Source organism: Oncorhynchus mykiss, chromosome 15 (assembly GCF_057628025.1).
Source record: "Oncorhynchus mykiss isolate SJ-2025 chromosome 15, ASM5762802v1, whole genome shotgun sequence".
Taxonomy (NCBI): Eukaryota; Metazoa; Chordata; class Actinopteri; order Salmoniformes; family Salmonidae; genus Oncorhynchus; species Oncorhynchus mykiss.
In genome coordinates this window covers 85,839,867-85,866,005 of record NC_143036.1, presented here as the reverse complement: position 1 = coordinate 85,866,005, position 26,139 = coordinate 85,839,867, and the positions used below count along the sequence as shown (strand labels likewise).

The 26,139-nt window shown below is 50.1% G+C and overlaps 1 protein-coding gene across 5 annotated transcripts in view; it reads right to left on the bottom strand.

Annotated features, from left to right (window-relative positions):
* Positions 1-2,920: 2,920 nt before the first annotated feature.
* The window catches only part of tbc1d30 (TBC1 domain family, member 30), a 47,058-nt gene continuing 23,839 nt past the window's right edge, over positions 2,921-26,139 (bottom strand). For 2 of the 5 annotated variants that reach the window (XM_090201482.1, XM_090201483.1), the window contains 6 exons: positions 25,827-25,995; positions 25,553-25,658; positions 18,311-18,414; positions 13,009-13,148; positions 12,178-12,381; positions 2,921-5,823 (listed from right to left, as the gene is read on the bottom strand). In XM_090201482.1, coding sequence (XP_090057608.1) covers positions 3,518-5,823; positions 12,178-12,381; positions 13,009-13,148; positions 18,311-18,414; positions 25,553-25,658; positions 25,827-25,995 — 3,029 coding nt within the window. In that variant the 3' untranslated portion in view covers positions 2,921-3,517. The other 3 variants (XM_090201485.1, XM_090201486.1, XM_090201484.1) reach the window with 3 other exon arrangements.

Sequence of the window (26,139 nt, the reverse complement as noted above, 5' to 3'; positions counted from 1 at the left end):
CCTAGACCACCCTGGTTCCCTCCCTAGACCACCCTGGCTCCCTCCCTAGACCACCCTGGCTCCCTCCCTAGACCACCTTGGCTCCCCCCTAGACCACCCTGGCTCCCCCCTAGACCAACCTGGCTCCCTCCCTAGACCACCCTGGCTCCCCCCCTAGACCACCCTGGCTCCCTCCCTAGACCACCCTGGCTCCCTCCCTAGACCACCCTGGTCCCTCCCTAGACCACCCTGGCTCCCCCCTAGACCACCCTGGCTCCCCCCCTAGACCACCCTGGTCCCTCCCTAGACCACCCTGGCTCCTCCCTAGACCACCCTGGCTCCTCCCCTAGACCACCCTGGCTCCCCGCTAGACCACCCTGGCTCCCTCCCTAGACCAACCTGGCTCCCCCCTAGACCACCCTGGCTCCCTCCCTAGACCACCCTGGCTCCCCCCCTAGACCACCCTGGTTCCTCCTTAGACCACCCTGGATCCCCCCCTAGACCACCCTGGTTCCTCCCTAGACCACCCTGGCTCCTCTCCTAGACCACCCTGGCTCCCCCCCTAGACCACCCTGGTTCCTCCTTAGACCACCCTGGCTCCTCCCCTAGACCACCCTGGCTCCTCCCCTAGACCACCCTGGCTCCTCCCCTAGACCACCATGGCCCCTCCCCTAGACATCCCTGGCTCCTCCCCTAGACCACCCTGGCTCCTCCCCTAGACCACCCTGGCTCCCCCCCTAGACCACCCTGGCACCTCCCATAGACCACCCTGGCTCCTCCCCTAGACCACCCTGGCTTCCCCCCTAGACCACCCTGGTCCCTCCCTAGACCACCCTGGTCCCTCCCTAGACCACCCTGGCTCCCCCCTAGACCACCCTGGCTCCTCCCCTAGACCACCCTGGCTCCTCCCCTAGACCACCCTGGCTTCCCCCCTAGACCACCCTGGCTCCCCCCCTAGACCACCCTGGTCCCTCCCTAGACCACCCTGGCTCCCCCCTAGACCACCCTGGCTCCCCCCTAGACCACCCTGGCTCCCCCCTAGACCACCCTGGCTCCTCCCCTAGACCACCCTGGCTCCCCCCTAGACCACCCTGGCTCCCCCCCTAGACCACCCTGGCTCCTCCCCTAGACCACCCTGGTCCCTCCCTAGACCACCCTGGCTCCTCCCCTAGACCACCCTGGCTCCTCCCCTAGACCACCCTGGCTCCCCCCTAGACCACCCTGGCTCCTCCCCTAGACCACCCTGGCTCCCCCCTAGACCACCCTGGCTCCTCCCCTAGACCACCCTGGTCCCTCCCTAGACCACCCTGGCTCCTCCCCTAGACCACCCTGGCTCCCCCCTAGACCACCCTGGCTCCTCCCCTAGACCACTCTGGCTCGGACGGAATGTGCTTTGTAGTTATGGTGTTCCGTCCTAAACACCAGTGTTTTTAAACAGCAGCGACGTATCATTCTGGGGTTGGAAACAGTTACCAGGGTCCTGTTTCAATACATCACAAATTAAATGCAGCCTACCTTCTCGGAGGTAATCACAGAGCCTTACACCGATCCAATCACTGGTAAATCTGTACCTTCCTTTTGGCCTGAACCTTTTTATAGTCGCCCAGGTTGAGACACATGATGCACTCTGGAAAAATAGATAGCTCAAGGAGACGGAGGGCTCGATTCAATCCGTACGGCCTGAGTTCAGAGCTACAGTGTTATAACCCTGAGTTCAGAGCTACAGTGTTATAACCCTGAGTTCAGAGCTACAGTGTTATATGGTCTGAGTTCAGAGCTACAGTGTTTAACCCTGAGTTCAGAGCTACAGTGTTATATGGTCTGAGTTCAGAGCTACAGTGTTATAACCCTGAGTTCAGAGCTACAGTGTTATAACCCTGAGTTCAGAGCTACAGTGTTATATGGTCTGAGTTCAGAGCTACAGTGTTATATGGTCTGAGTTCAGAGCTACAGTGTTATACGGTCTCAGTTCAGAGCTACAGTGTTATATGGTCTGAGTTCAGAGCTACAGTGTTATAACCCTGAGTTCAGAGCTACAGTGTTATAACCCTGAGTTCAGAGCTACAGTGTTATAACCCTGAGTTCAGAGCTACAGTGTTATATGGTCTGAGTTCAGAGCTACAGTGTTATATGGTCTGAGTTCAGAACTACAGTGTTATATGGTCTGAGTTCAGAGCTACAGCGTAATAACCCTGAGTTCAGAGCTACAGTGTTATATGGTCTGAGTTCAGAGCTACAGTGTTATAACCCTGAGTTCAGAGCTACAGTGTTATAACCCTGAGTTCAGAGCTACAGTGTTATAACCCTGAGTTCAGAGCTACAGTGTTATAACCCTGAGTTCAGAGCTACAGTGTTATAACCCTGAGTTCAGAGCTACAGTGTTATAACCCTGAGTTCAGAGCTACAGTGTTATAACCCTGAGTTCAGAGCTACAGTGTAATAACCCTGAGTTCAGAGCTACAGTGTAATAACCCTGAGTTCAGAGCTACAGTGTTATAACCCTGAGTTCAGAGCTACAGTGTTATAACCCTGAGTTCAGAGCTACAGTGTAATAACCCTGAGTTCAGAGCTACAGTGTTATAACCCTGAGTTCAGAGCTACAGTGTTATAACCCTGAGTTCAGAGCTACAGTGTTATAACCCTGAGTTCAGAGCTACAGTGTAATAACCCTGAGTTCAGAGCTACAGTGTTATAACCCTGAGTTCAGAGCTACAGTGTTATTGAAGTTTAAAGGCAACGTTAGTGGAGACAGCGTTTACGGTACACGCTGCATATATCTGCTCAATGGGAAAATACTTGTACATTTCAAGCTCGCCAAAGCACTGAAACCGGGCGGTCAACCTGTAGCATGGAAGGTCTGCGTTATCGTCTCAGAACATTGACATTTTATAGGCAGATTGAATGGAGCTCTAACCAAGATAAAATGAAACAGCCGACAGCATCCTTTCACCTTCTTTATTAGGAGTGCAGTGACCTCTGGCACCAGGATGGTGTGGGTTCATTTACCAACAATACAAATCAGATCATTGGCAGACTGTAGAGAACAATACAATCAGATCAATGGCATGATATGGTCTATGGATCTTTTAGTATGGAGTCTTACTGTGGAGAGACATTGACAGGAAGTAACAGGCAGACAGGAAGTGGAAACAGAAATCAGCTGAGAGGAGGAAGGAGCTTTAAGGGTTCAACATTGTGTTATGGTGAAGAGAACTTGACCTGGAAGAGAAGGTGAGTGGACAGAGATGTCCCATGATGACATTCAGCCAGACAGACCCAGTTTACAGCTTCCTGCAGGGAGATGACTACAACATAGTGGGTTTCATAGCAGCTCTTCCTCTCCCAGTGGTTGAGAGGAGAGTGACCTACACTGTGAAGAGTTAAAGGCCTAACTACAGCAGTGGATCAGACCATAGCTGATACTGTCCCTGCCTGTTCCTCTCAGGTACAGTCCCCTGTCCCAACGCCACAGATCCATCAGAGAGAATCAGGCTGTATATTTTCCAGAGCCAGTCAGTCAGTCAGTGAAGAGTGGCCTCTAGCGCTTCCTGGTGGAGAGAGTGGAGGAGGGACGGTTCAGGCTGAGCTGAGGGAAGTGAACTGTGGGGGTTCTGGCTGTGGGACCGTAGAGACCCAGGTTACGGGCTGCAGCTGACCTCCTGTGCTGTTTCACACTCGGGAAGGGAGAGAACACCTGCTGGGGGGTGGCCCTGGGTTGGTCCTGAGGCGTGGAGGGGCAGGAGAGAGGGAGGGAGGGGGATAGCGGTGTACCAGGAGTATGGGGGTTAGTGAGGGTAACAGGGGGTGGGGGGTTAGTGATGGTAACAGGGGGAGGGGGGTTAGTGATGGTAACAGGGGGAGAGGGGTTAGTGATGGTAACAGGAGGAGGGGGGTTAGTGAGGGTACCAGGGGGAGGGGGGTTAGAGAGGGTATCAGGAGTGGGGGGGTTAGTGAGGGTACCAGGAGTGGGGGGGTTAGAGAGGGGAGTAGGGGGGTTAGTGAGGGTAACAGGGGGAAGGGGGTTATAGAGGGTGCCAGGGGGAGGGGAGTTAGAGAGGGGAGTAGGGGGGTTAGAGAGGGGAGGAGGAGGGGGATTAGTGAGGGTACCAGGGGGAGGGGGGTTAGAGAGGGGAGTAGGGGGGTTAGAGAGGGTAACAGGAGGAGGGGGCTTAGAGAGGGTACCAGGAGTGGGGGGGTTAGAGAGGGTAACAGGAGTAGGGGGGTTAGAGAGGGTAACAGGGGGAGGGGGGTTAGAGCGGGTAACAGGGGGAGGGGGGTTAGAGAGGGTAACAGGGGGAGAGGTGTTAGTGAGGGTAACAGGAGGAGGGGGGTTAGAGAGGGTAACAGGAGTAGTGGCGTTAGAGAGGGTAACAGGGGGAGAGGTGTTAGTGAGGGTAACAGGGGGAGGGGGGTTAGAGAGGGTAACAGGGGGAGAGGTGTTAGTGAGGGTAACAGGGGGAGAGGTGTTAGTGAGGGTAACAGGGCTACCAGGAGAGAGTCTCATACAGTAGATGTTCTGAGAGGAGATTGAAGGGTCAGACTGTTGATGGTGGTGGTGGTGTGATGAGGGTGGTCGAGGAAGAGGAGGCAGGACAGACAGCTCTGGGATGGTGGGAGAGGAGGGTAGTGTGTCTGGGTCAGTCTCTCTAGGAGAGGAGGGTAGTGTGTCTGGGTCAGTCTCTCTAGGAGAGGAGGGTAGTGTGTCTGGGTCAGTCTCTATAGGAGAGCAGGGTAGTGTGTCTGGGTCAGTCTCTCTAGGAGAGGAGGGTAGTGGAGGTTGGTCAGTCTCTCTAGGAGAGGAGAGTAGTGGAGGTTGGTCAGTCTCTCTAGGAGAGGAGAGGAGTGGAGGTTGGTCAGTCTCTCTAGGAGAGGAGGGTAGTGGAGGTGGGTCAGTCCCTCTAGGAGAGGAGGGTAGCGGAGGTGGGTCAGTCCCTCTAGGAGAGGAGGGTAGTGGAGGTGGGTCAGTCCCTCTAGGAGAGGAGGGTAGTGGAGGTGGGTCAGTCCCTCTAGGAGAGGAGGGTAGTGGAGGTGGGTCAGTCCCTCTAGGAGAGGAGGGTAGTGGAGGTGGGTCAGTCTCTCCAGGAGAGGAGGGTAGTGGAGGTGGGGTCTGGTTTAGTTCTGATCCAGAGTCCAGCTCTAGAGACAACAGGTGCTCCTCCTCTTCCACCACAGCTGGCACCTCCTTACTGGAGGCCTGGGCAGGAGACACAGGGAGGTGACTACCCTCCTCATCATCAGCCTTTCCCTCACCCACTCCATCTCTATCCTCCGTCTGATGAGGGTGTCTGTCCTCTTCCGTCAGATGAGGGTGTCCGTCCTCCTCCGTCAGATGAGGGTGTCCGTCCTCCTCCGTCAGATGAGGGTGTCCGTCCTCCTCCGACTGATGAGGGTGTCCGTCCTCCTCCGACTGATGAGGGTGTCCGTCCTCCTCCGACTGATGAGGGTGTCCGTCCTCCTCCGACTGATGAGGGTGTCCGTCCTCCTCCGACTGATGAGGGTGTCTGTCCTCCATGTCTCCAAACCCTAGCTGTACCCGTGCCCGGGCTATGTTCCTGCGGTGGGCACGTACGTGGGCGCGCCAGGGGGACCCCACCCTGCTCTGACAGTCTTCAGCCTGAGATACCAGTCTGTTCCTCCCCCTCTCCCCGCTAGGGGTGGGGTTAGGGGCGGGGCCAGGGGTGGCAGGGCTGGACTGTGCCTGAGGCAGGGGGACACCTCGCAGGCTGGAGGGAGAGGAGGGAGGGTGTTTCAGCCTGTTCCTGGGCTTCCTGCCTAGCAACAGGTGGTTGACGACAGGAGAAGGATGTAGCTGAGATGCTAACACGCTGGTGGCTGGACATCTATCTACAGAGAGAACACACACAGGTCAATGTTCTGTCTGCCTATTGCAGCAGCAGGACAATAATAACACCATAGCATGACGTGATCATAAAGAGGATTCCACATGCAGCAATAAGAAACATCTAGCATTAAGACAACAATCTGGCTCTGCCCCAACCTCAGAGCTTACATTTATCATGGGAACAAGATGAAGAAGCTTACAGAGTTACATAAAATACTGCTTTGGGTTATAAGGAGCTTTGAGTCCTGATTACTGAAGACAGACACATCTGGGAGTTAGAAAAATAGTTTGGGGAATAGAAGCTCGGGAGCCAAATCCAATGGAAGTCTGTTACACAAGTAGTAGATTCCTATTAGGTAATGCTGCGTTTAGATGGGGAGCCAACAGGCCAGACAGACTGACACTCTCCTGTCAGTCACAGAGAAGAGCCAGCACCATCCAACCCCAGACCAGCACCATCCAACCCCAGACCAGCTACCAGCAGATCCTCACCCCAGACCAGCTAACAGCAGATCCTCACCCCAGACCAGCTACCAGCAGATCCTCACCCCAGACCAGCTAACAGCAGATCCTGACCCCAGACCAGCTAACAGCAGATCCTGACACCAGACCAGCTAACAGCAGATCCTCACCCCAGACCAGCTAACAGCAGATCCTAACCCCAGACCAGCTAACAGCAGATCCTGACCCCAGACCAGCTAACAGCAGATCCTGACCCCAGACCAGCACCATCCAACCCCAGACCAGCTAACAGCAGATCCTCACCCCAGACCAGCTAACAGCAGATCCTGACCCCAGACCAGCACCATCCAACCCCAGACCAGCTAACAGCAGATCCTAACCCCAGACAAGCTAACAGCAGATCCTGACCCCAGACCAGCTAACAGCAGATCCTGACCCCATACCAGCTAACAGCAGATCCTGACCCCAGACCAGCTAACAGCAGATCCTGACCCCAGACCAGCTAACAGCAGATCCTGACCCCAGACCAGCTAACAGCAGATCCTGACCCCAGACCAGCTAACAGCAGCTCCTGACCCCAGACCAGATAACAGCAGATCCTCACCCCAGACCAGCTAACAGCAGATCCTAACCCCAGACCAGCTAACAGCAGATCCTGACCCCAGACCAGCTAACAGCAAATCCTGACCCCAGACCAGCTAACAGCAGATCCTGACCCCAGACCAGCTAACAGCAGATCCTCACCCCAGACCTGCTAACAGCAGATCCTGACCCCAGACCAGCTAACAGCAGATCCTCACCCCAGACCAGCTAACAGCAGATCCTCACCCCAGACCAGCTAACAGCAGATCCTCACCCCAGACCTGCTAACAGCAGATCCTCACCCCAGACCAGCTAACAGCAGATCCTGACCCCAGACCAGCTAACAGCAGCCCAGAAACCCCTCTCCGTTCCAGAGCCTGCTGCTTCCTGACAGACAGGTCACAAACACCTCCTCAATCTGTCCATCTACAGACACCACCACCTCCTCAATCTATCCATCTATAGACACCACCACCTCCTCAATCTATCCATCTATAGATACCACCACCTCCTCAATCTATCCATCTATAGACACCACCACCTCCTCAATCTATCCATCTATAGACACCAACACCTCCTCAATCTGTCCATCTACAGACACCACCACCTCCTCAATCTATCCATCTATAGACACCACCACCTCCTCAATCTATCCATCTATAGACACCACCACCTCCTCAATCTATCCATCTATAGACACCACCACCTCCTCAATCTATCCATCTATAGACACCACCACCTCCTCAATCTATCTATCTATAGACACCACCACCTCCTCAATCTATCCATCTATAGACACCACCACCTCCTCAATCTATCCATCTATAGACACCACCACCTCCTCAATCTATCCATCTATGGACACCACCACCTCCTCAATCTATCAATCTATCTATAGACACCACCACCTCCTCAATCTATCCATCTATAGACACCACCACCTCCTCAATCTATCCATCTATGGACACCACCACCTCCTCAATCTATCCATCTATGGACACCACCACCTCCTCAATCTATCCATCTATGGACACCACCACCTCCTCAATCTATCCATCTATGGACACCACCACCTCCTCAATCTATCCATCTATGGACACCACCACCTCCTCAATCTATCCATCTATAGACACCACCACCTCCTCAATCTATCCATCTATGGACACCACCACCTCCTCAATCTATCCATCTATGGACACCACCACCTCCTCAATCTATCAATCTATAGACACCACCACCTCCTCAATCTATCCATCTATAGACACCACCACCTCCTCAATCTATCCATCTATGGACACCACCACCTCCTCAATCTATCCATCTATCGACACCACCACCTCCTCAATCTATCCATCTATAGACACCACCACCTCCTCAATCTATCCATCTACAGACACCACCACCTCCTCAATCTATCCATCTATAGACACCACCACCTCCTCAATCTATCCATCTATAGACACCACCACCTCCTCAATCTATCCATCTATGGACACCACCACCTCCTCAATCTATCCATCTATGGACACCACCACCTCCTCAATCTATCCATCTATAGACACCACCACCTCCTCAATCTATCCATCTATAGACACCACCACCTCCTCAATCTATCCATCTATAGACACCACCACCTCCTCAATCTATCCATCTATCGACACCACCACCTCCTCAATCTATCCATCTATAGACACCACCACCTCCTCAATCTATCCATCTACCGACACCACCACCTCCTCAATCTATCCATCTATAGACATCACCACCTCCTCAATCTATCCATCTATAGACATCACCTCCTCAATCTATCAATCTATAGACACCACCACCACCTCCTCAATCTATCCATCTATAGACACCACCACCTCCTCAATCTATCCATCTATAGACACCACCACCTCCTCAATCTATCCATCTATAGACACCACCACCTCCTCAATCTATCCATCTATAGACACCACCACCTCCTCAATCTATCCATCTACCGACACCACCACCTCCTCAATCTATCCATCTATAGACACCACCACCTCCTCAATCTATCCATCTATAGACACCACCACCTCCTCAATCTATCCATCTATAGACACCACCACCTCCTCAATCTATCCATCTATAGACACCACCACCTCCTCAATCTATCCATCTATAGACACCACCACCTCCTCAATCTATCCATCTACCGACACCACCACCTCCTCAATCTATCCATCTATAGACATCACCTCCTCAATCTATCCATCTATCGACACCACCACCTCCTCCATCTACAGTTGGTGTGACCATCTGTCTGTATAGATTTGATGGTGTGACCATCTGTCTGTATAGATTTGATGGTGTGACCATCTGTCTGTATAGGTGTCTGTATAGGTGTGACCACCTGTCTGTATAGGTGTGACCATCTGTCTGTATAGGTGTGACCATCTGTCTGTATAGGTGTGACCATCTGTCTGTATAGGTGTGACCATCTGTCTGTATAGGTGTGACCATCTGTCTGTATAGGTGTGACCATCTGTCTGTATAGGTGTGACCATCTGTCTGTATAGATGTACGGATCAATATACGTGTGTGTGTGTGTGTGCAGCTGCCTGGCCTGTTGTTGTGTAGAGTTGACAGTGTGTGTGTAGAGTTGATAGTGTGTGTGTATGTACAGCTGCCTGGCCTGTTGTTGTGGTGTAGAGTTGACAGCGTGTTACCTGTGTGTACAGTGGGGCAAAAAAGTATTTAGTCAGCCACCAATTGTGCAAGTTCTCCCACGTAAAAAGACGAGAGGCCTGTAATTTTCATCATAGGTACACTTCAACTATGACAGACAAAAAGTGGAAAAAATCCAGAAAATCGCATTGTAGGATTTTTAATGACTTTATTTGCAAATTATGGTGGAAAATAAGTATTTGGTCAATAACAAAAGTTTCTCAATGCTTTGTTATTACCCTTTGTTGGCAATGACAGAGGTCAAACGTTTTCTGTAAGTCTTCACAAGGTTTTCACACTGTTGTTGGTATTTTGGCCCATTCCTCCATGCAGATCTCCTCTAGAGCAGAGATGTTTTGGGGCTGTTGCTGGGCAACACAGATTTTCAACTCCCTCCAAAGATTTTCTATGGGTTTGAGATCTGGAGACTGGGCCACTCCAGGACCTTGAAATGCTTCTGACGAAGCCACTCCGTTGCCCGGGCGGTGTGTTTGGGATCATTGTCATGCTGAAAGACCCAGCCACGTTTCATCTTCAATGCCCTTGCTGATGGAAGGAGGTTTTCACTCAAAATCTCACGATACATGGCCCCATTCATTCTTTCCTTTACACGGATCAGTCGTCCTGGTCCCTTTGCAGAAAAAGAGCCCCAAGGCATGATGTTTCCACCCCCATGCTTCACAGTAGGTATGGTGTTCTTTGGATGCAAATCAGCATTCTTTGTCCTCCAAACACGACGAGTTGAGTTTTTACCAAAAAGTTATATTTTGGTTTCATCTGACCATATGACATTCTCCCAATCTTCTTCTGGATCATCCAAATGCTCTCTAGCAAACTTCAGACGGGCCTGGACATGTACTGGCTTTAGCAGGGGGACACGTCTGGCACTGCAGGATTTGAGTCCCTGGCGGCGCAGTGTGTTACTAATGGTAGGCTTTGTTACTTTGGTCCCAGCTCTCTGCAGGTCATTCACTAGGTCCCCCCCATGTGGTTCTGGGATTTTTGCTCACCGTTCTTGTGATAATTTTGACCCCACGGGGTGAGATCTTGCGTGGAGCCCCAGATCGAGGCAGATTATCAGTGGTCTTGTATGTCTTCCATTTCCCAATAATTGCTCCCACAGTTGATTTCTTCAAACCAAGCTGCTTACCTATTGCAGATTCAGTCTTCCCAGCCTGGTGCTGGTCTACAATTTTGTTTATGGTGTCCTTTGACAGCTCTTTGGTCTTGGCCATAGTGGAGTTTGGAGTCGGACTGTTTGAGGTTGTGGACAGGTGTATTTTATACTGATAACAAGTTCAAACAGGTGCCATTAATACAGGTAACGAGTGGAGCCTCTTAAAGAAGTTACAGGTCTGTGAGAGCCAGAAATCTTGCTTGTTTGTAGGTGACCAAATACTTATTTTCCACCATAATTTGCAAATAATTTCATTAAAAATCCTACAATGTGATTTTCTGGATTTTTTTCCCTCATTTTGTCTGTCTGTCATAGTTGAAGTGTACCTATGATGAAAATTACAGGCCTCTCATCTTTTTAAGTGGGAGAACTTGCACAATTGGTGGCTGACTAAATATATGTTTTTGCCCCACTATGTACAGCTGCCTGGCCTGTTGTTGTGTAGAGTTGACAGTGTGTGTGTGTAGAGTTGTGTGGGGGAATAATCAGAATTAGTTGGGTAACATAGATAAGATGTTTTATTTTCATTATATGCTTGTGAGTTACTTCTCATCAGAATGTCTATTTTTGGATAATACTGTTGGCCGGTTGCAGTTATCTGTTCTCTGTCAGGGTTCAGTTACTTGGGCCGCAGAGAGGGGAGAGGTCAAGCTTGTATGTCTGTGTGCCAGTCACTGTGTCTCTGTGATCTTGTCCACGAGGGGTGTATTTGATATATGGATGTTGATGAGGTTTTGTTTTATGTTCTGAGAGCGAGATAAGAACATAGTTTAGGAGACAAACCTGAACGATAATTTATAGCCAATGCTGTCTGACTATGTGTGTCTTTGCTATAAAGGATCTCAGTTGCAATGTGTAAGGGACTCTCAGAGAATTCATTTATAGACACTGAATTGATCTGAGAGTCACAGGGTTGTGATGGAGCTCATATAATTAAAGATGGACTTTATGATAACTCTGACTTGTGTGTGGTTTGCTCTCATGATTTGGTAAATACAGGAAATTTCCATGACATTTGACAGTGTGTGTGTGTTACCTGTGTGTATGTACTGCTGCCTGGCCTGTTGTTGTGTAGAGTTGACAGTGTGTTACCTGTGTGTATGTACTGCTGCCTGGCCTGTTGTGTAGAGTTGACAGTGTGTGTGTAGAGTTGACAGTGTGTGTGTGTAGAGTTGACAGTGTGTTACCTGTGTGTATGTACAGCTGCCTGGCCTGTTGTTGTGTAGAGTTGACAGTGTGTTACCTGTGTGTATGTACAGCTGCCTGGCCTGTTGTTGTGTAGAGTTGACAGTGTGTGTGTGTAGAGTTGACAGTGTGTTACCTGTGTGTATGTACTGCTGCCTGGCCTGTTGTTGTGTAGAGTTGACAGTGTGTGTTTGTGTTACCTGTGTGTATGTACAGCTGCCTGGACTGTTGTTGTGTAGAGTTGACAGTGTGTTACCTGTGTGTATGTATAGCTGCCTGGCCTGTTGTTGCTGATGTCTCTTGATACGTGAGTATTGTTTCTTCAGAGCGCTGATGTCAGTACTCATCCTCTCCTGCAGCATGCTGTTGATGGCCGCTTGATGCTCCGCTCTGCCGCCACCATCCACCGCCCCAGGACTCAGGTCTGCCATGTTACCGCCCTGCTCCCCCCCACGCTGGTCTGGAGAGGAGAGATTCAAATATCACCTCGGAAATTACCTCAGTGTTGACACCATGTAGAGACACAGCTGTTCCTGTGTTTTCAGGTCTGACATCAACAGCAGCTGACATGACACCTTCCCAGATAACCCTGTCTACCACTACATTAAACTAATGGACCTGGCTGGAGGAGAGAGCAGAGCAGGACTCTAGGTCTACATACACTGCACTGTAAAAGTATGTGGAGACCTGCTCAGCCATCATCTCATTACAAAGTCATGGGCATTAATATGGAGTTGGTCCCTCCTTTGCTGCTATAACAGCCCCCACTCTTCTGGGAAGGCTTTCCACTAGATGTTGGAACATTGTTGCTATAACAGCCTCCACTCTTCTGGGAAGACTTTCCACTAGATGTTGGAACATTGCTGCTATAACAGCCTCTACTCTTCTGGGAAGGCTTTCCACTAGATGTTGGAACATTGCTGCTATAACAGCCTCCACAGAGAGACACTGGTACAAACATTAACTCTTGATGAGGATTAAATCACATGTTATTTGTCACATTCTTGGTAAACAACAGGTGTAGACTAACAGTGAGATGCTGACTTATGGGTCCTGTACATGATAATAGGTCAGGGGTCAGACCAACCTTTAATGTGTCTCTGGTACCGCTGTAGTTCTGGAGCTAACAGCCCCCCCAGTGGACCCAAACATCCCAACGCTGCTGTCACCACTGCATCTTCATCTTCATCCTCGTCTTCATCACCCTCCCAGCCACCTAGACCACCACTGGAATACATCATCATCATCATCATCACTTCACCAGCCCCAGAGACCTCCTCTGGGATACAACATCATCACTTTACCAGCCCCAGAGACCTCCTCTGGGATACAACATCATCATCACTTTACCAGCCCCAGAGACCTCCTCTGGGATACATCATCACTATACCAGCCCCAGAGACCTCCTCTGGGATACATCATCACTTTACCAGCCCCAGAGACCTCCTCTGGGATACAACATCATCATCACTTTACCAGCCCCAGAGACCTCCTCTGGGATACAACATCATCACTTTACCAGCCCCAGAGACCTCCTCTGGGATACAACATCATCATCACTTTACCAGCCCCAGAGACCTCCTCTGGGATACATCATCACTATACCAGCCCCAGAGACCTAGTCTGGGATACAACATCATCACTTTACCAGCCCCAGAGACCTCCTCTGGGATACAACATCATCATCACTTTACCAGCCCCAGAGACCTCCTCTGGGATACATCATCACTATACCAGCCCCAGAGACCTCCTCTGGGATACAACATCATCATCACTTTACCAGCCCCAGAGACCTCCTCTGGGATACAACATCATCACTTTACCAGCCCCAGAGACCTCCTCTGGGATACAACATCATCACTTTACCAGCCCCAGAGACCTCCTCTGGGATACATCATCATCACTTTACCAGCCCCAGAGACCTCCTCTGGGATACAACATCATCATCACTTTACCAGCCCCAGAGACCTCCTCTGGGATACATCATCACTATACCAGCCCCAGAGACCTCCTCTGGGATACATCATCACTTTACCAGCCCCAGAGACCTCCTCTGGGATACAACATCATCATCACTTTACCAGCCCCAGAGACCTCCTCTGGGATACAACATCATCACTTTACCAGCCCCAGAGACCTCCTCTGGGATACAACATCATCATCACTTTACCAGCCCCAGAGACCTCCTCTGGGATACATCATCACTATACCAGCCCCAGAGACCTAGTCTGGGATACAACATCATCACTTTACCAGCCCCAGAGACCTCCTCTGGGATACAACATCATCATCACTTTACCAGCCCCAGAGACCTCCTCTGGGATACATCATCACTATACCAGCCCCAGAGACCTCCTCTGGGATACAACATCATCATCACTTTACCAGCCCCAGAGACCTCCTCTGGGATACAACATCATCACTTTACCAGCCCCAGAGACCTCCTCTGGGATACAACATCATCACTTTACCAGCCCCAGAGACCTCCTCTGGGATACAACATCATCACTTTACCAGCCCCAGAGACCTCCTCTGGGATACATCATCATCACTTTACCAGCCCCAGAGACCTCCTCTGGGATACAACATCATCACTTTACCAGCCCCAGAGACCTCCTCTGGGATACAACATCATCATCACTTTACCAGCCCCAGAGACCTCCTCTGGGATACAACATCATCACTTTACCAGCCCCAGAGACCTCCTCTGGGATACAACATCATCACTTTACCAGCCCCAGAGACCTCCTCTGGGATACATCATCATCACTTTACCAGCCCCAGAGACCTCCTCTGGGATACAACATCATCATCACTTTACCAGCCCCAGAGACCTCCTCTGGGATACATCATCACTATACCAGCCCCAGAGACCTCCTCTGGGATACATCATCACTTTACCAGCCCCAGAGACCTCCTCTGGGATACAACATCATCATCACTTTACCAGCCCCAGAGACCTCCTCTGGGATACAACATCATCACTTTACCAGCCCCAGAGACCTCCTCTGGGATACAACATCATCATCACTTTACCAGCCCCAGAGACCTCCTCTGGGATACATCATCACTATACCAGCCCCAGAGACCTAGTCTGGGATACAACATCATCACTTTACCAGCCCCAGAGACCTCCTCTGGGATACAACATCATCATCACTTTACCAGCCCCAGAGACCTCCTCTGGGATACATCATCACTATACCAGCCCCAGAGACCTCCTCTGGGATACAACATCATCATCACTTTACCAGCCCCAGAGACCTCCTCTGGGATACAACATCATCACTTTACCAGCCCCAGAGACCTCCTCTGGGATACAACATCATCACTTTACCAGCCCCAGAGACCTCCTCTGGGATACAACATCATCACTTTACCAGCCCCAGAGACCTCCTCTGGGATACATCATCATCACTTTACCAGCCCCAGAGACCTCCTCTGGGATACAACATCATCACTTTACCAGCCCCAGAGACCTCCTCTGGGATACAACATCATCACTTTACCAGCCCCAGAGACCTCCTCTGGGATACAACATCATCATCACTTTACCAGCCCCAGAGACCTCCTCTGGGATACAACATCATCATCACTTTACCAGCCCCAGAGACCTCCTCTGGGATACAACATCATCATCACTTTACCAGCCCCAGAGACCTCCTCTGGGATACATCATCATCACTTTACCAGCCCCAGAGACCTCCTCTGGGATACAACATCATCATCACTTTACCAGCCCCAGAGACCTCCTCTGGGATACAACATCATCATCACTTTACCAGCCCCAGAGACCTCCTCTGGGATACAACATCATCATCACTTTACCAGCCCCAGAGACCTCCTCTGGGATACAACATCATCATCACTTTACCAGCCCCAGAGACCTCCTCTGGGATACAACATCATCACTTCACCAGCCCCAGAGACCTCCTCTGGGATACAACATCATCACTTCACCAGCCCCAGAGACCTCCTCTGGGATACAACATCATCACTTTACCAGCCCCAGAGACCTCCTCTGGGATACAACATCATCACTTTACCAGCCCCAGAGACCTCCTCTGGGATACAACATCATCATCACTATACCAGCCCCAGAGACCTCCTCTGGGATACAACATCATCACTTTACCAGCCCCAGAGACCTTCTCTGGGATACAACATCACTATACCAGCCCCAGAGACCACCTCTGGGATACATCATCACTATACCAGCCCCAGAGACTTCCTCTGGGATACAACATCATCACTATACCAGCCTCAGAGACCTCCTCTGGGATACAACATCACTTTACCAGCCCCAGAGACCTCCTCTGGGATACAACATCACTTCACCAGCCCCAGAGACCTCCTCTGGGATACATCATCACTATACCAGCCCCAGAGACCTCCTCTGGGATTCATCATCATCACTTTACCAGCCCCAGAGACCTCCTCTGGGATACAACATCACTTTATCAGCCCCAGAGACCTCCTCTGGGATACAACATCACTTTATCAGCCCCAGAGACCTCCTCTGGGATACAACATCACTTTACCAGCCCCAGAGACCTCCTCTGGGATACAACATCACTTTACCAGCCCCAGAGACCTCCTCTGGGATACATCATCACTTTACCAGCCCCAGAGACCTCCTCTGGGATACATCATCACTTTACCAGCCCCAGAGACCTCCTCTGGGATACAACATCATCATCACTTTACCAGCCCCAGAGACCTCCTCTGGGATACAACATCATCACTATACCAGCCCCAGAGACCTCCTCTGGGATACAACATCATCATCATCACTTTACCAGCCCCAGAGACCTCCTCTGGGATACAACATCATCATCACTTTACCAGCCCCAGAGACCTCCTCTGGGATACAACATCATCACTTTACCAGGCCCAGAGACCTCCTCTGGGATACAACATCATCATCACTTTACCAGCCCCAGAGACCTCCTCTGAGATACAACATCACTTTACCAGCCTGTAGATATCAGCTGATAGACACACTACGGGACATTGACCAACCTGCCGTTGGGGTTGGAGGTGGGGAAGGGGGTGATGTTGTAGGGACATTGACCAACCTGCCGTTGGGGTTGGAGGTGGGGAAGGGGGTGATGCTGTAGGGACATTGACCAACCTGCCGTTGGGGTTGGAGGTGGGGAAGGGGGTGATGTTGTAGGGACATTGACCAACCTGCCGTTGGGGTTGGAGGTGGGGAAGGGGGTGATGCTGTAGGGACATTGACCAACCTGCCGTTGGGGTTGGAGGTGGGGAAGGGGGTGATGTTGTAGGGACATTGACCAACCTGCCGTTGGGGTTGGAGGTGGGGAAGGGGGTGATGTTGTAGGGACATTGACCAACCTGCCGTTGGGGTTGGAGGTGGGGAAGGGGGTGATGCTGTAGGGACATTGACCAACCTGCCGTTAGGGTTGGAGGTGGGGAAGGGGGTGATGTTGTAGGGACATTGACCAACCTGCCGTTGGGGTTGGAGGTGGGGAAGGTGGTGATGCTGTAGGGACATTGACCAACCTGCCGTTGGGGTTGGAGGTGGAGGTGGGGAAGGGGGTGATGCTGTAGGGACATTGACCAACCTGCCGTTGGGGTTGGAGGTGGAGGTGGGGAAGGGGGTGATGCTGTAGGGACATTGACCAACCTGCCGTTGGGTTGGAGGTGGGGAAGGGGGTGATGCTGTAGGGACATTGACCAACCTGCCGTTGGGGTTGGAGGTGGGGAAGGGGGGGATGCTGTAGGGACATTGACCAACCTGCCGTTGGGGTTGGAGGTGGGGAAGGGGGTGATGCTGTAGGGACATTGACCAACCTGCCGTTGGGGTTGGAGGTGGGGAAGGGGGTGATGTTGTAGGGACATTGACCAACCTGCCATTGGGGTTGGAGGTGGGGAAGGGGGTGATGCTGTAGGGACATTGACCAACCTGCCGTTGGGGTTGGAGGTGGGGAAGGGGGTGATGTTGTAGGGACATTGACCAACCTGCCGTTGGGGTTGGAGGTGGGGAAGGGGGTGATGCTGTAGGGACATTGACCAACCTGCCGTTGGGGTTGGAGGTGGAGGTGGGGAAGGGGGTGATGCTGTAGGGACATTGACCAACCTGCCGTTGGGGTTGGAGGTGGAGGTGGGGAAGGGGGTGATGCTGTAGGGACATTGACCAACCTGCCGTTGGGGTTGGAGGTGGGGAAGGGGGTGATGCTGTAGGGACATTGACCAACCTGCCGTTGGGGTTGGAGGTGGGGAAGGGGGGGATGCTGTAGGGACATTGACCAACCTGCCGTTGGGGTTGGAGGTGGGGAAGGGGGTGATGCTGTAGGGACATTGACCAACCTGCCGTTGGGGTTGGAGGTGGGGAAGGGGGTGATGCTGTAGGGACATTGACCAACCTGCCGTTGGGGTTGGAGGTGGGGAAGGGGGTGATGTTGTAGGTGTATTTCTCTCGGAGTTCAGCCAGCTGAGGGAATGGAAACACAGCCATGGAGTACACCGTCTGGAGAGAAAAGAGGGATCAGGGTGGCAGCTTAAACAGCTGGGAAACACAGAGGAGAAGAAAGGGCTTTTTCCTCCGATATTACATCCATGCATTCTGATTGGTCCCGTGTGGCTCAGTTGGCAGTTGCAGCGGCAGGGTTGTGGGTTCGATTCCCACGAGGGACCAGTACCAACAAATTTGAAAATGTCTCTCTGGATCAGAGAGTCTGCTAAATGACTCACTACTGTAGTGGCTATGAATCAAAGAGTCTGCTAAATGACTCACTACTGTAGTGGCTCTGGATAAGAGAGTCTGCTAAATGACTCACTACTGTAGTGGCTCTGGATAAGAGAGTCTGCTAAATGACTCACTACTGTAGTGGCTCTGGATAAGAGAGTCTGCTAAATGACTCATGTAACATTTGTGGATGTAAATAAAGGCTGTGTGTTAGAGTGGATACACAGTGCGTTCAGAATAGATAGATGACTACTGAATTTACAATGGATGAAATAAAGGTTTTGTTACTGGCCTACACACACCAAAACTCAGACAAATTATATATTTTGAAATGTTTACAAATTACGTTAAAATATATATAAAAGTTGAAATGTCTTCAGTAAATAAGTAAATAATAATAAGTTCAGGAGTCAAAAAGTTCAGGAGTCAAAATGTGCTAAACAAGTCACAAGTTGCCTGGACTCTGTGTGCAATAATAGTGTTCAACATGATTTCTGAATGACTACCTCATGTCTGTTCTCCACACATACAATTATCTGTCAGGTCACTCAGTCAAGCACAGAATTTCCAAACACAAAGACCAGGGAGGTTTTCCAATGTCTCGCAAAGGGCACCTATTGTTAGATGGGTAAAAAAATCAAATAAAAAGCAGACATTGAATATCTGTTAGAGCATGGTGTAGTTACTACACTATTGATGGTGTATCAATACACCCAGTTACTACAACGATACAGGCTTCCTTAACTCAGTTGCCAGAGAGGAAGGAAACCGCTCAGGGATTTCACCACGAGGCCAATGGTGACTTTAAAACAGTTAGAGTTTAATGGCTGTGATAGTAAACTGAGGATGGATTAACATTGTAGTTACTCCACAATAGTAATCTATCAGACAAAGTGGAAAGAACATGCATCCTGTTTCCAACAAGCCACTGAAGTAAAACGACCTAAAACACAAGGCCAGATATACACTGGAGTGGCTGACCAAGAAGACATTGTGAATGTTCCTGAGCAACCTAGTTACAGTTTTGACTTAAAATAAAATGTAAAAAAAAAAAAAAAAATATATATATATATATATATATATATATATATATATATATTAAAAAATATATATTTTATTGTCTTGAAAATCTATGGCAAGACTTGAAAATTGCTGTCTAGCAATGATCAACAACCAACTTGACAGAGCTTGAAGAATAATGTGCAAATATTGTACAATCCAGGTGTGCAAAGCTCTTAGAATCTCACTCAGAAAAACTCACAGCTGTAAACGCTGCCAAAGGTGCTTCTACCAAGTATTTGTATTTGGCGGAAGCGTAGCCTAGTGGTTAGAGCGTTGGACTAGTAACTGAAAGGTTGAAAGATCAAATCCCGAGCTGACAAGGTACAACTCTGTCATTCTGCCGCTGAGCAAGGCAGTTAGCCAACTGTTCCAAAGCAATCATTGAAAATAAGAATGTGTTCTTCACTGACTTGCCTAGCTAAGGTAAAAAAATATATATAAATAAAGGTGTGGTTGAATTATGGATCCCCATTAGTTCCTGCCAAAGCAGCAGCTACTCTTCCTGGGGTTTATTATGGATCCCCATTAGTTCCTGCCAAGACAGCAGCTACTGTTCTGGGGTTTATTATGGATCCCCATTAGTTCCTGCCAAGACAGCAGCTACTCTTCCTGGGGTTTATTATGGATCCCCATTAGTTCCTGCCAAGACAGCAGCTACTCTTCCTGGGGTTTATTATGGATCCCCATTAGTTCCTGCCAAAGCAGCAGCTACTCTTCTGGGGTTTATTATGGATCCCCATTAGTTCCTGTCAAGGCAGCAGCTACTCTTCCTGGGGTTTATTATGGATCCCCATTAGTTCCTGCCAAGACAGCAGCTACTCTTCCTGGGGTTTATTTTTTTTATTTTTTTTACCTTTATTAGTTCCTGCCAAGACAGCAGCTACTCTTCCTGGGGTTTATTATGGATCCCCATTAGTTCCTGCCAAGGCAGCAGCTACTCTTCCTGGGGTTTATTATGGATCCCCATTAGTTCCTGCCAAGACAGCAGCTACTCTTCTGGGGTTTATTATGGATCCCCATTAGTTCCTGCCAAGACAGCAGCTACTCTTCCTGGGGTTTATTATGGATCCCCATTAGTTCCTGCCAAGGCAGCAGCTACTCTTCTTGGGGCCAGCAAAGTTAATGCAGTTTATACAATTTTTAAAACATTACAATACATTCATAGATTTCACAAGACACTGTCTGCCCTCAGGCCCCTCCTCCACCACTACCACATATCTTCAGTACTAAATCCATGTGTGTGTGTGTGTATAGTGCGTATGCTAGCATGTGTGTGTGTGTGTGTGTATAGTGCGTATGCTAGCATGTGTGTGTGTGTTATCATGTGTCTGTGCCAATGTTTGTGTTGCTTCAAAGTCCCCGCTGTTCCATAAGGTGTTTTTTATCTGTTTTTTAAAAAACTTATTCTACTGCTGCATCAGTTACCTGATGTGGAATAGAGTTCCATGTAGTCATGGCTCTATGTAGTACTGTGGAATAGAGTTCCATGTAGTCATGGCTCTATGTAGTACTGTGGAATAGAGTTCCATGTAGTCATGGCTCTATGTAGTAATGTGGAATAGAGTTCCATGTAGTCATGGCTCTATGTAGTACTGTGGAATAGAGTTCCATGTAGTCATGGCTCTATGTAGTACTGTGGAATAGAGTTCCATGTAGTCATGGCTCTATGTAGTACTGTGGAATAGAGTTCCATGTAGTCATGGCTCTATGTAGTACTGTGGAATAGAGTTCCATGTAGTCATGGCTCTATGTAGTACTGTGCAATAGAGTTCCATGTAGTCATGGCTCTATGTAGTACTGAGCGCCTCCCATAGTCTGTTCTGGACTTGGGGACTGTGAAGAGACTTCTGGTGGTATGTCTTGTGGGGTATGTATGGGTGTCTGAGCTGTGTGCCAGTAGTTCGAACAGACAGCTAAATACAAGTAGTGATGAAGTCAATCTCTCCTGCACTTTGAGCCAGGAGAAATTTACATGCATATTATTAATATTAGCGCTCTGTGTACATCCAAGGGCCAGCCGTGCTGTCCTGAGACAATTGCAATTTTTTAAGTCCTTTTTTGTGTCACCTGACCACACGACTGAACAGTAGTCCAGGTGTGACAAAACTAGGGCCTGTAGGACCTGCCTTGTTGATAGTGTTGTTAAGAAGGTAGAAACTAGGGCCTGTAGGACCTGCCTTGTTGATAGTGATGTTAAGAAGGTAGAAACTAGGGCCTGTAGGACCTGCCTTGTTGATAGTGATGTTAAGAAGGTAGAAACTAGGGCCTGTAGGACCTGCCTTGTTGATAGTGCTGTTAAGAAGGTAGAAACTAGGGCCTGTAGGACCTGCCTTGTTGATAGTGATGTTAAGAAGGTAGAAACTAGGGCCTGTAGGACCTGCCTTGTTGATAGTGTTGTTAAGAAGGTAGAAACTAGAGCCTGTAGGACCTGCCTTGTTGATCGTGCTGTTAAGAAGGTAGAAACTAGGGCCTGTAGGACCTGCCTTGTTGATAGTGTTGTTACGAAGGTAGAAACTAGGGCCTGTAGGACCTGCCTTGTTGATAGTGCTGTTAAGAAGGTAGAAACTAGGGCCTGTAGGACCTGCCTTGTTGATAGTGATGTTAAGAAGGTAGAAACTAGGGCCTGTAGGACCTGCCTTGTTGATAGTGTTGTTAAGAAGGTAGAAACTAGAGCCTGTAGGACCTGCCTTGTTGATCGTGCTGTTAAGAAGGTAGAAACTAGGGCCTGTAGGACCTGCCTTGTTGATAGTGTTGTTACGAAGGTAGAAACTAGGGCCTGTAGGACCTGCCTTGTTGATAGTGATGTTACAAAGGTAGAAACTAGGGCCTGTAGGACCTGCCTTGTTGATAGTGATGTTAAGAAGGTAGAAACTAGGGCCTGTAGGACGTGCCTTGTTGATAGTGTTGTTAAGAAGGTAGAAACTAGGGCCTGTAGGACCTGCCTTGTTGATAGTGATGTTAAGAAGGTAGAAACTAGGGCCTGTAGGACCTGCCTTGTTGATAGTGTTGTTAAGGTAGAAACTAGGGCCTGTAGGACCTGCCTTGTTGATAGTGTTGTTAAGAAGGTAGAAACTAGAGCCTGTAGGACCTGCCTTGTTGATCGTGCTGTTAAGAAGGTAGAAACTAGGGCCTGTAGGACCTGCCTTGTTGATAGTGTTGTTACGAAGGTAGAAACTAGGGCCTGTAGGACCTGCCTTGTTGATAGTGATGTTACGAAGGTAGAAACTAGGGCCTGTAGGACCTGCCTTGTTGATAGTGTTGTTAAGAAGGTAGAAACTAGGGCCTGTAGGACCTGCCTTGTTGATAGTGATGTTAAGAAAGTAGAAACTAGGGCCTGTAGGACCTGCCTTGTTGATAGTGCTGTTAAGAAGGTAGAAACTAGGGCCTGTAGGACCTGCCTTGTTGATAGTGCTGTTAAGAAGGTAGAAACTAGGGCCTGTAGGACCTGCCTTGTTGATAGTGTTGTTAAGAAGGTAGAAACTAGGGCCTGTAGGACCTGCCTTGTTGATAGTGATGTTAAGAAGGTAGAAACTAGAGCCTGTAGGACCTGCCTTGTTGATTGTGCTGTTAAGAAGGTAGAAACTAGGGCCTGTAGGACCTGCCTTGTTGATAGTGTTGTTAAGAAGGTAGAAACTAGGGCCTGTAGGACCTGCCTTGTTGATAGTGATGTTAAGAAGGTAGAAACTAGAGCCTGTAGGACCTGCCTTGTTGATTGTGCTGTTAAGAAGGTAGAAACTAGGGCCTGTAGGACCTGCCTTGTTGATAGTGATGTTAAGAAGGTAGAAACTAGAGCCTGTAGGACCTGCCTTGTTGATAGTGTTGTTAAGAAGGTAGAGCAGAGCTTTCTTATGGACAGACTTCTACCCATCTTAGCTACTACTGCATCAACATGTTTTGACCATGACAGTTCACAATCCACGGTAACTCCAATAAGTTTAGTCACCTCAACTTGCTCAATTTCCACATTATCTATTACAAGATTTAGTTGAGGTTTAGTGAGTGTTTTGTTCCAAATACAATGCTTTAAGTTTTATAAATATTTAGGGCTAACTTATTCCTTGCCACCCACTCTGAAACTAACTGCAGCTCTTTGTTGAGTGTTGCAGTCATTTCAGTCGCTGTAGTAGCTGATGTGTATAATGAGTCATCCGCATACATAGAAACTCTGGCTTTACTCAGTCAGTGGCATGTCGTTAGTAAAAATTGAAAACAGCAAGGGTCCTAAACAGCTGCCCTGGAGAATGCCTGATTCTACCTGTATTATGTTGGAGAGGCTTCCATTAAAGAACACCCTCTGTTCTGTTAGACAGGTAACTCTTCATCCACATTATAGCAGGGGGTGTAAAGCCATAACACATACGTTTATCCAGCAGCAGACTATGATTAATTATGTCAAAATCTGCACTGAAGTCTAACAAGACAACATATTGACTCAGGGGTGTGGATACTTACGTAAATGAGATATTTCGGCTTTTCATTCTCAAAGATTTTTCTAAAATGTTCAGACAAGTTCTCACCTTATTCATTACAGGATATTGTGTGTAGATGAGTGAGAAGGAAATCTATTTAACACTTTTTTAAATAAGGCCGCTCTCCAACCCGCGTGAGGTGGCTACAGTCTACGAGGGCGCTCTCCAACCCGCGTGAGGTGGCTACAGTCTACGAGGGCGCTCTCCAACCCGCGTGAGGTGGCTACAGTCTACGAGGGCGCTCTCCAACCCGCGTGAGGTGGCTACAGTCTACGAGGGCGCTCTACAACCCGCGTGAGGTGGCTACAGTCTACGAGGGCGCTCTCCAACCCGCGTGAGGTGGCTACAGTCTACGAGGCCGATCTCCAACCCGCGTGAGGTGGCTACAGTCTACGAGGCCGCTCTCCAACCCGCGTGAGGTGGCTACAGTCTACGAGGCCGATCTCCAACCCGCGTGAGGTGGCTACAGTCTACGAGGCCGCTCTCCAACCCGCGTGAGGTGGCTACAGTCTACGAGGGCGCTCTCCAACCCGCGTGAGGTGGCTACAGTCTACGAGGCCGCTCTCCAACCCGCGTGAGGTGGCTACAGTCTACGAGGCCGCTCTCCAACCCGCGTGAGGTGGCTACAGTCTGCGAGGCCGCTCTCCAACCCGCGTGAGGAGGCTACAGTCTACGAGGCCGCTCTCCAACCCGCGTGAGGTGGCTACAGTCTACGAGGCCGATCTCCAACCCGCGTGAGGTGGCTACAGTCTACGAGGCCGCTCTCCAACCCGCGTGAGGTGGCTACAGTCTACGAGGGCGCTCTCCAACCCGCGTGAGGTGGCTACAGTCTACGAGGCCGCTCTCCAACCCGCGTGAGGTGGCTACAGTCTACGAGGCCGCTCTCCAACCCGCGTGAGGTGGCTACAGTCTGCGAGGCCGCTCTCCAACCCGCGTGAGGAGGCTACAGTCTACGAGGCCGCTCTCCAACCCGCGTGAGGTGGCTACAGTCTACGAGGCCGCTCTCCAACCCGCGTGAGGTGGCTACAGTCTACGAGGCCGCTCTCCAACCCGCGTGAGGTGGCTACAGTCTACGAGGCCGCTCTCCAACCCGCGTGAGGTGGCTACAGTCTACGAGGCCGCTCTCCAACCCGCGTGAGGTGGCTACAGTCTACGAGGCCGCTCTCCAACCCGCGTGAGGTGGCTACAGTCTGCGAGGCCGCTCTCCAACCCGCGTGAGGTGGCTACAGTCTACGAGGCCGCTCTCCAACCCGCGTGAGGTGGCTACAGTCTACGAGGCCGCTCTCCAACATCTCTCACCTGCATGAGGTGGCTACAGTCTACGAAGCCACTCTCCAACCCGCGTGAGGTGGCTACAGTCTACGAGGCCGCTCTCCAACATCTCTCACCTGCATGAGGTGGCTACAGTCTATGAGGCTGTTCTCCAACATCTCCTGAGTGATCCATCCCATGGTGCTGTAGAACTCGTCTGCTGTCTGACAGTACTCTATATGCCTGGGGGATACAGTGTGTAGGGGTTAGGGATGCAGTGTGTAGGGGTTAGGGATACAGTGTGTAGGGGTTAAGGATACAGTGTGTAGGGGTTAGGGATACAGTGTGTAGGGGTTAGGGATGCAGTGTGTAGGGGTTAGGGATACAGTGTGTAGGGGTTAGGGTACTCACTCCCCCAGGTGAGACCAGATGGCCAGAGCCACCCTCAGCAGAACCTCAGAACCTTCGAAGAAAACAGAGTCCCAGATCTTCAGCACGGTGTTGGGGGGCAGGCACGTAGCAAACATGGTCAGAAACCACTGCATCGTGAATACGTTGGTCAGGGGAGGCTCGTAGCTGCCTGTAAGACACACACTGGCGTAAGTCAGGGGAGTTGTAGAGGTCCGTATCACACGCTGGCGTTAGTCTGGTCCGTATCACACGCTGGCGTTAGTCTGGTCCGTATCACACGCTGGCGTTAGTCAGGGGAGTTGTAGAGGTCCGT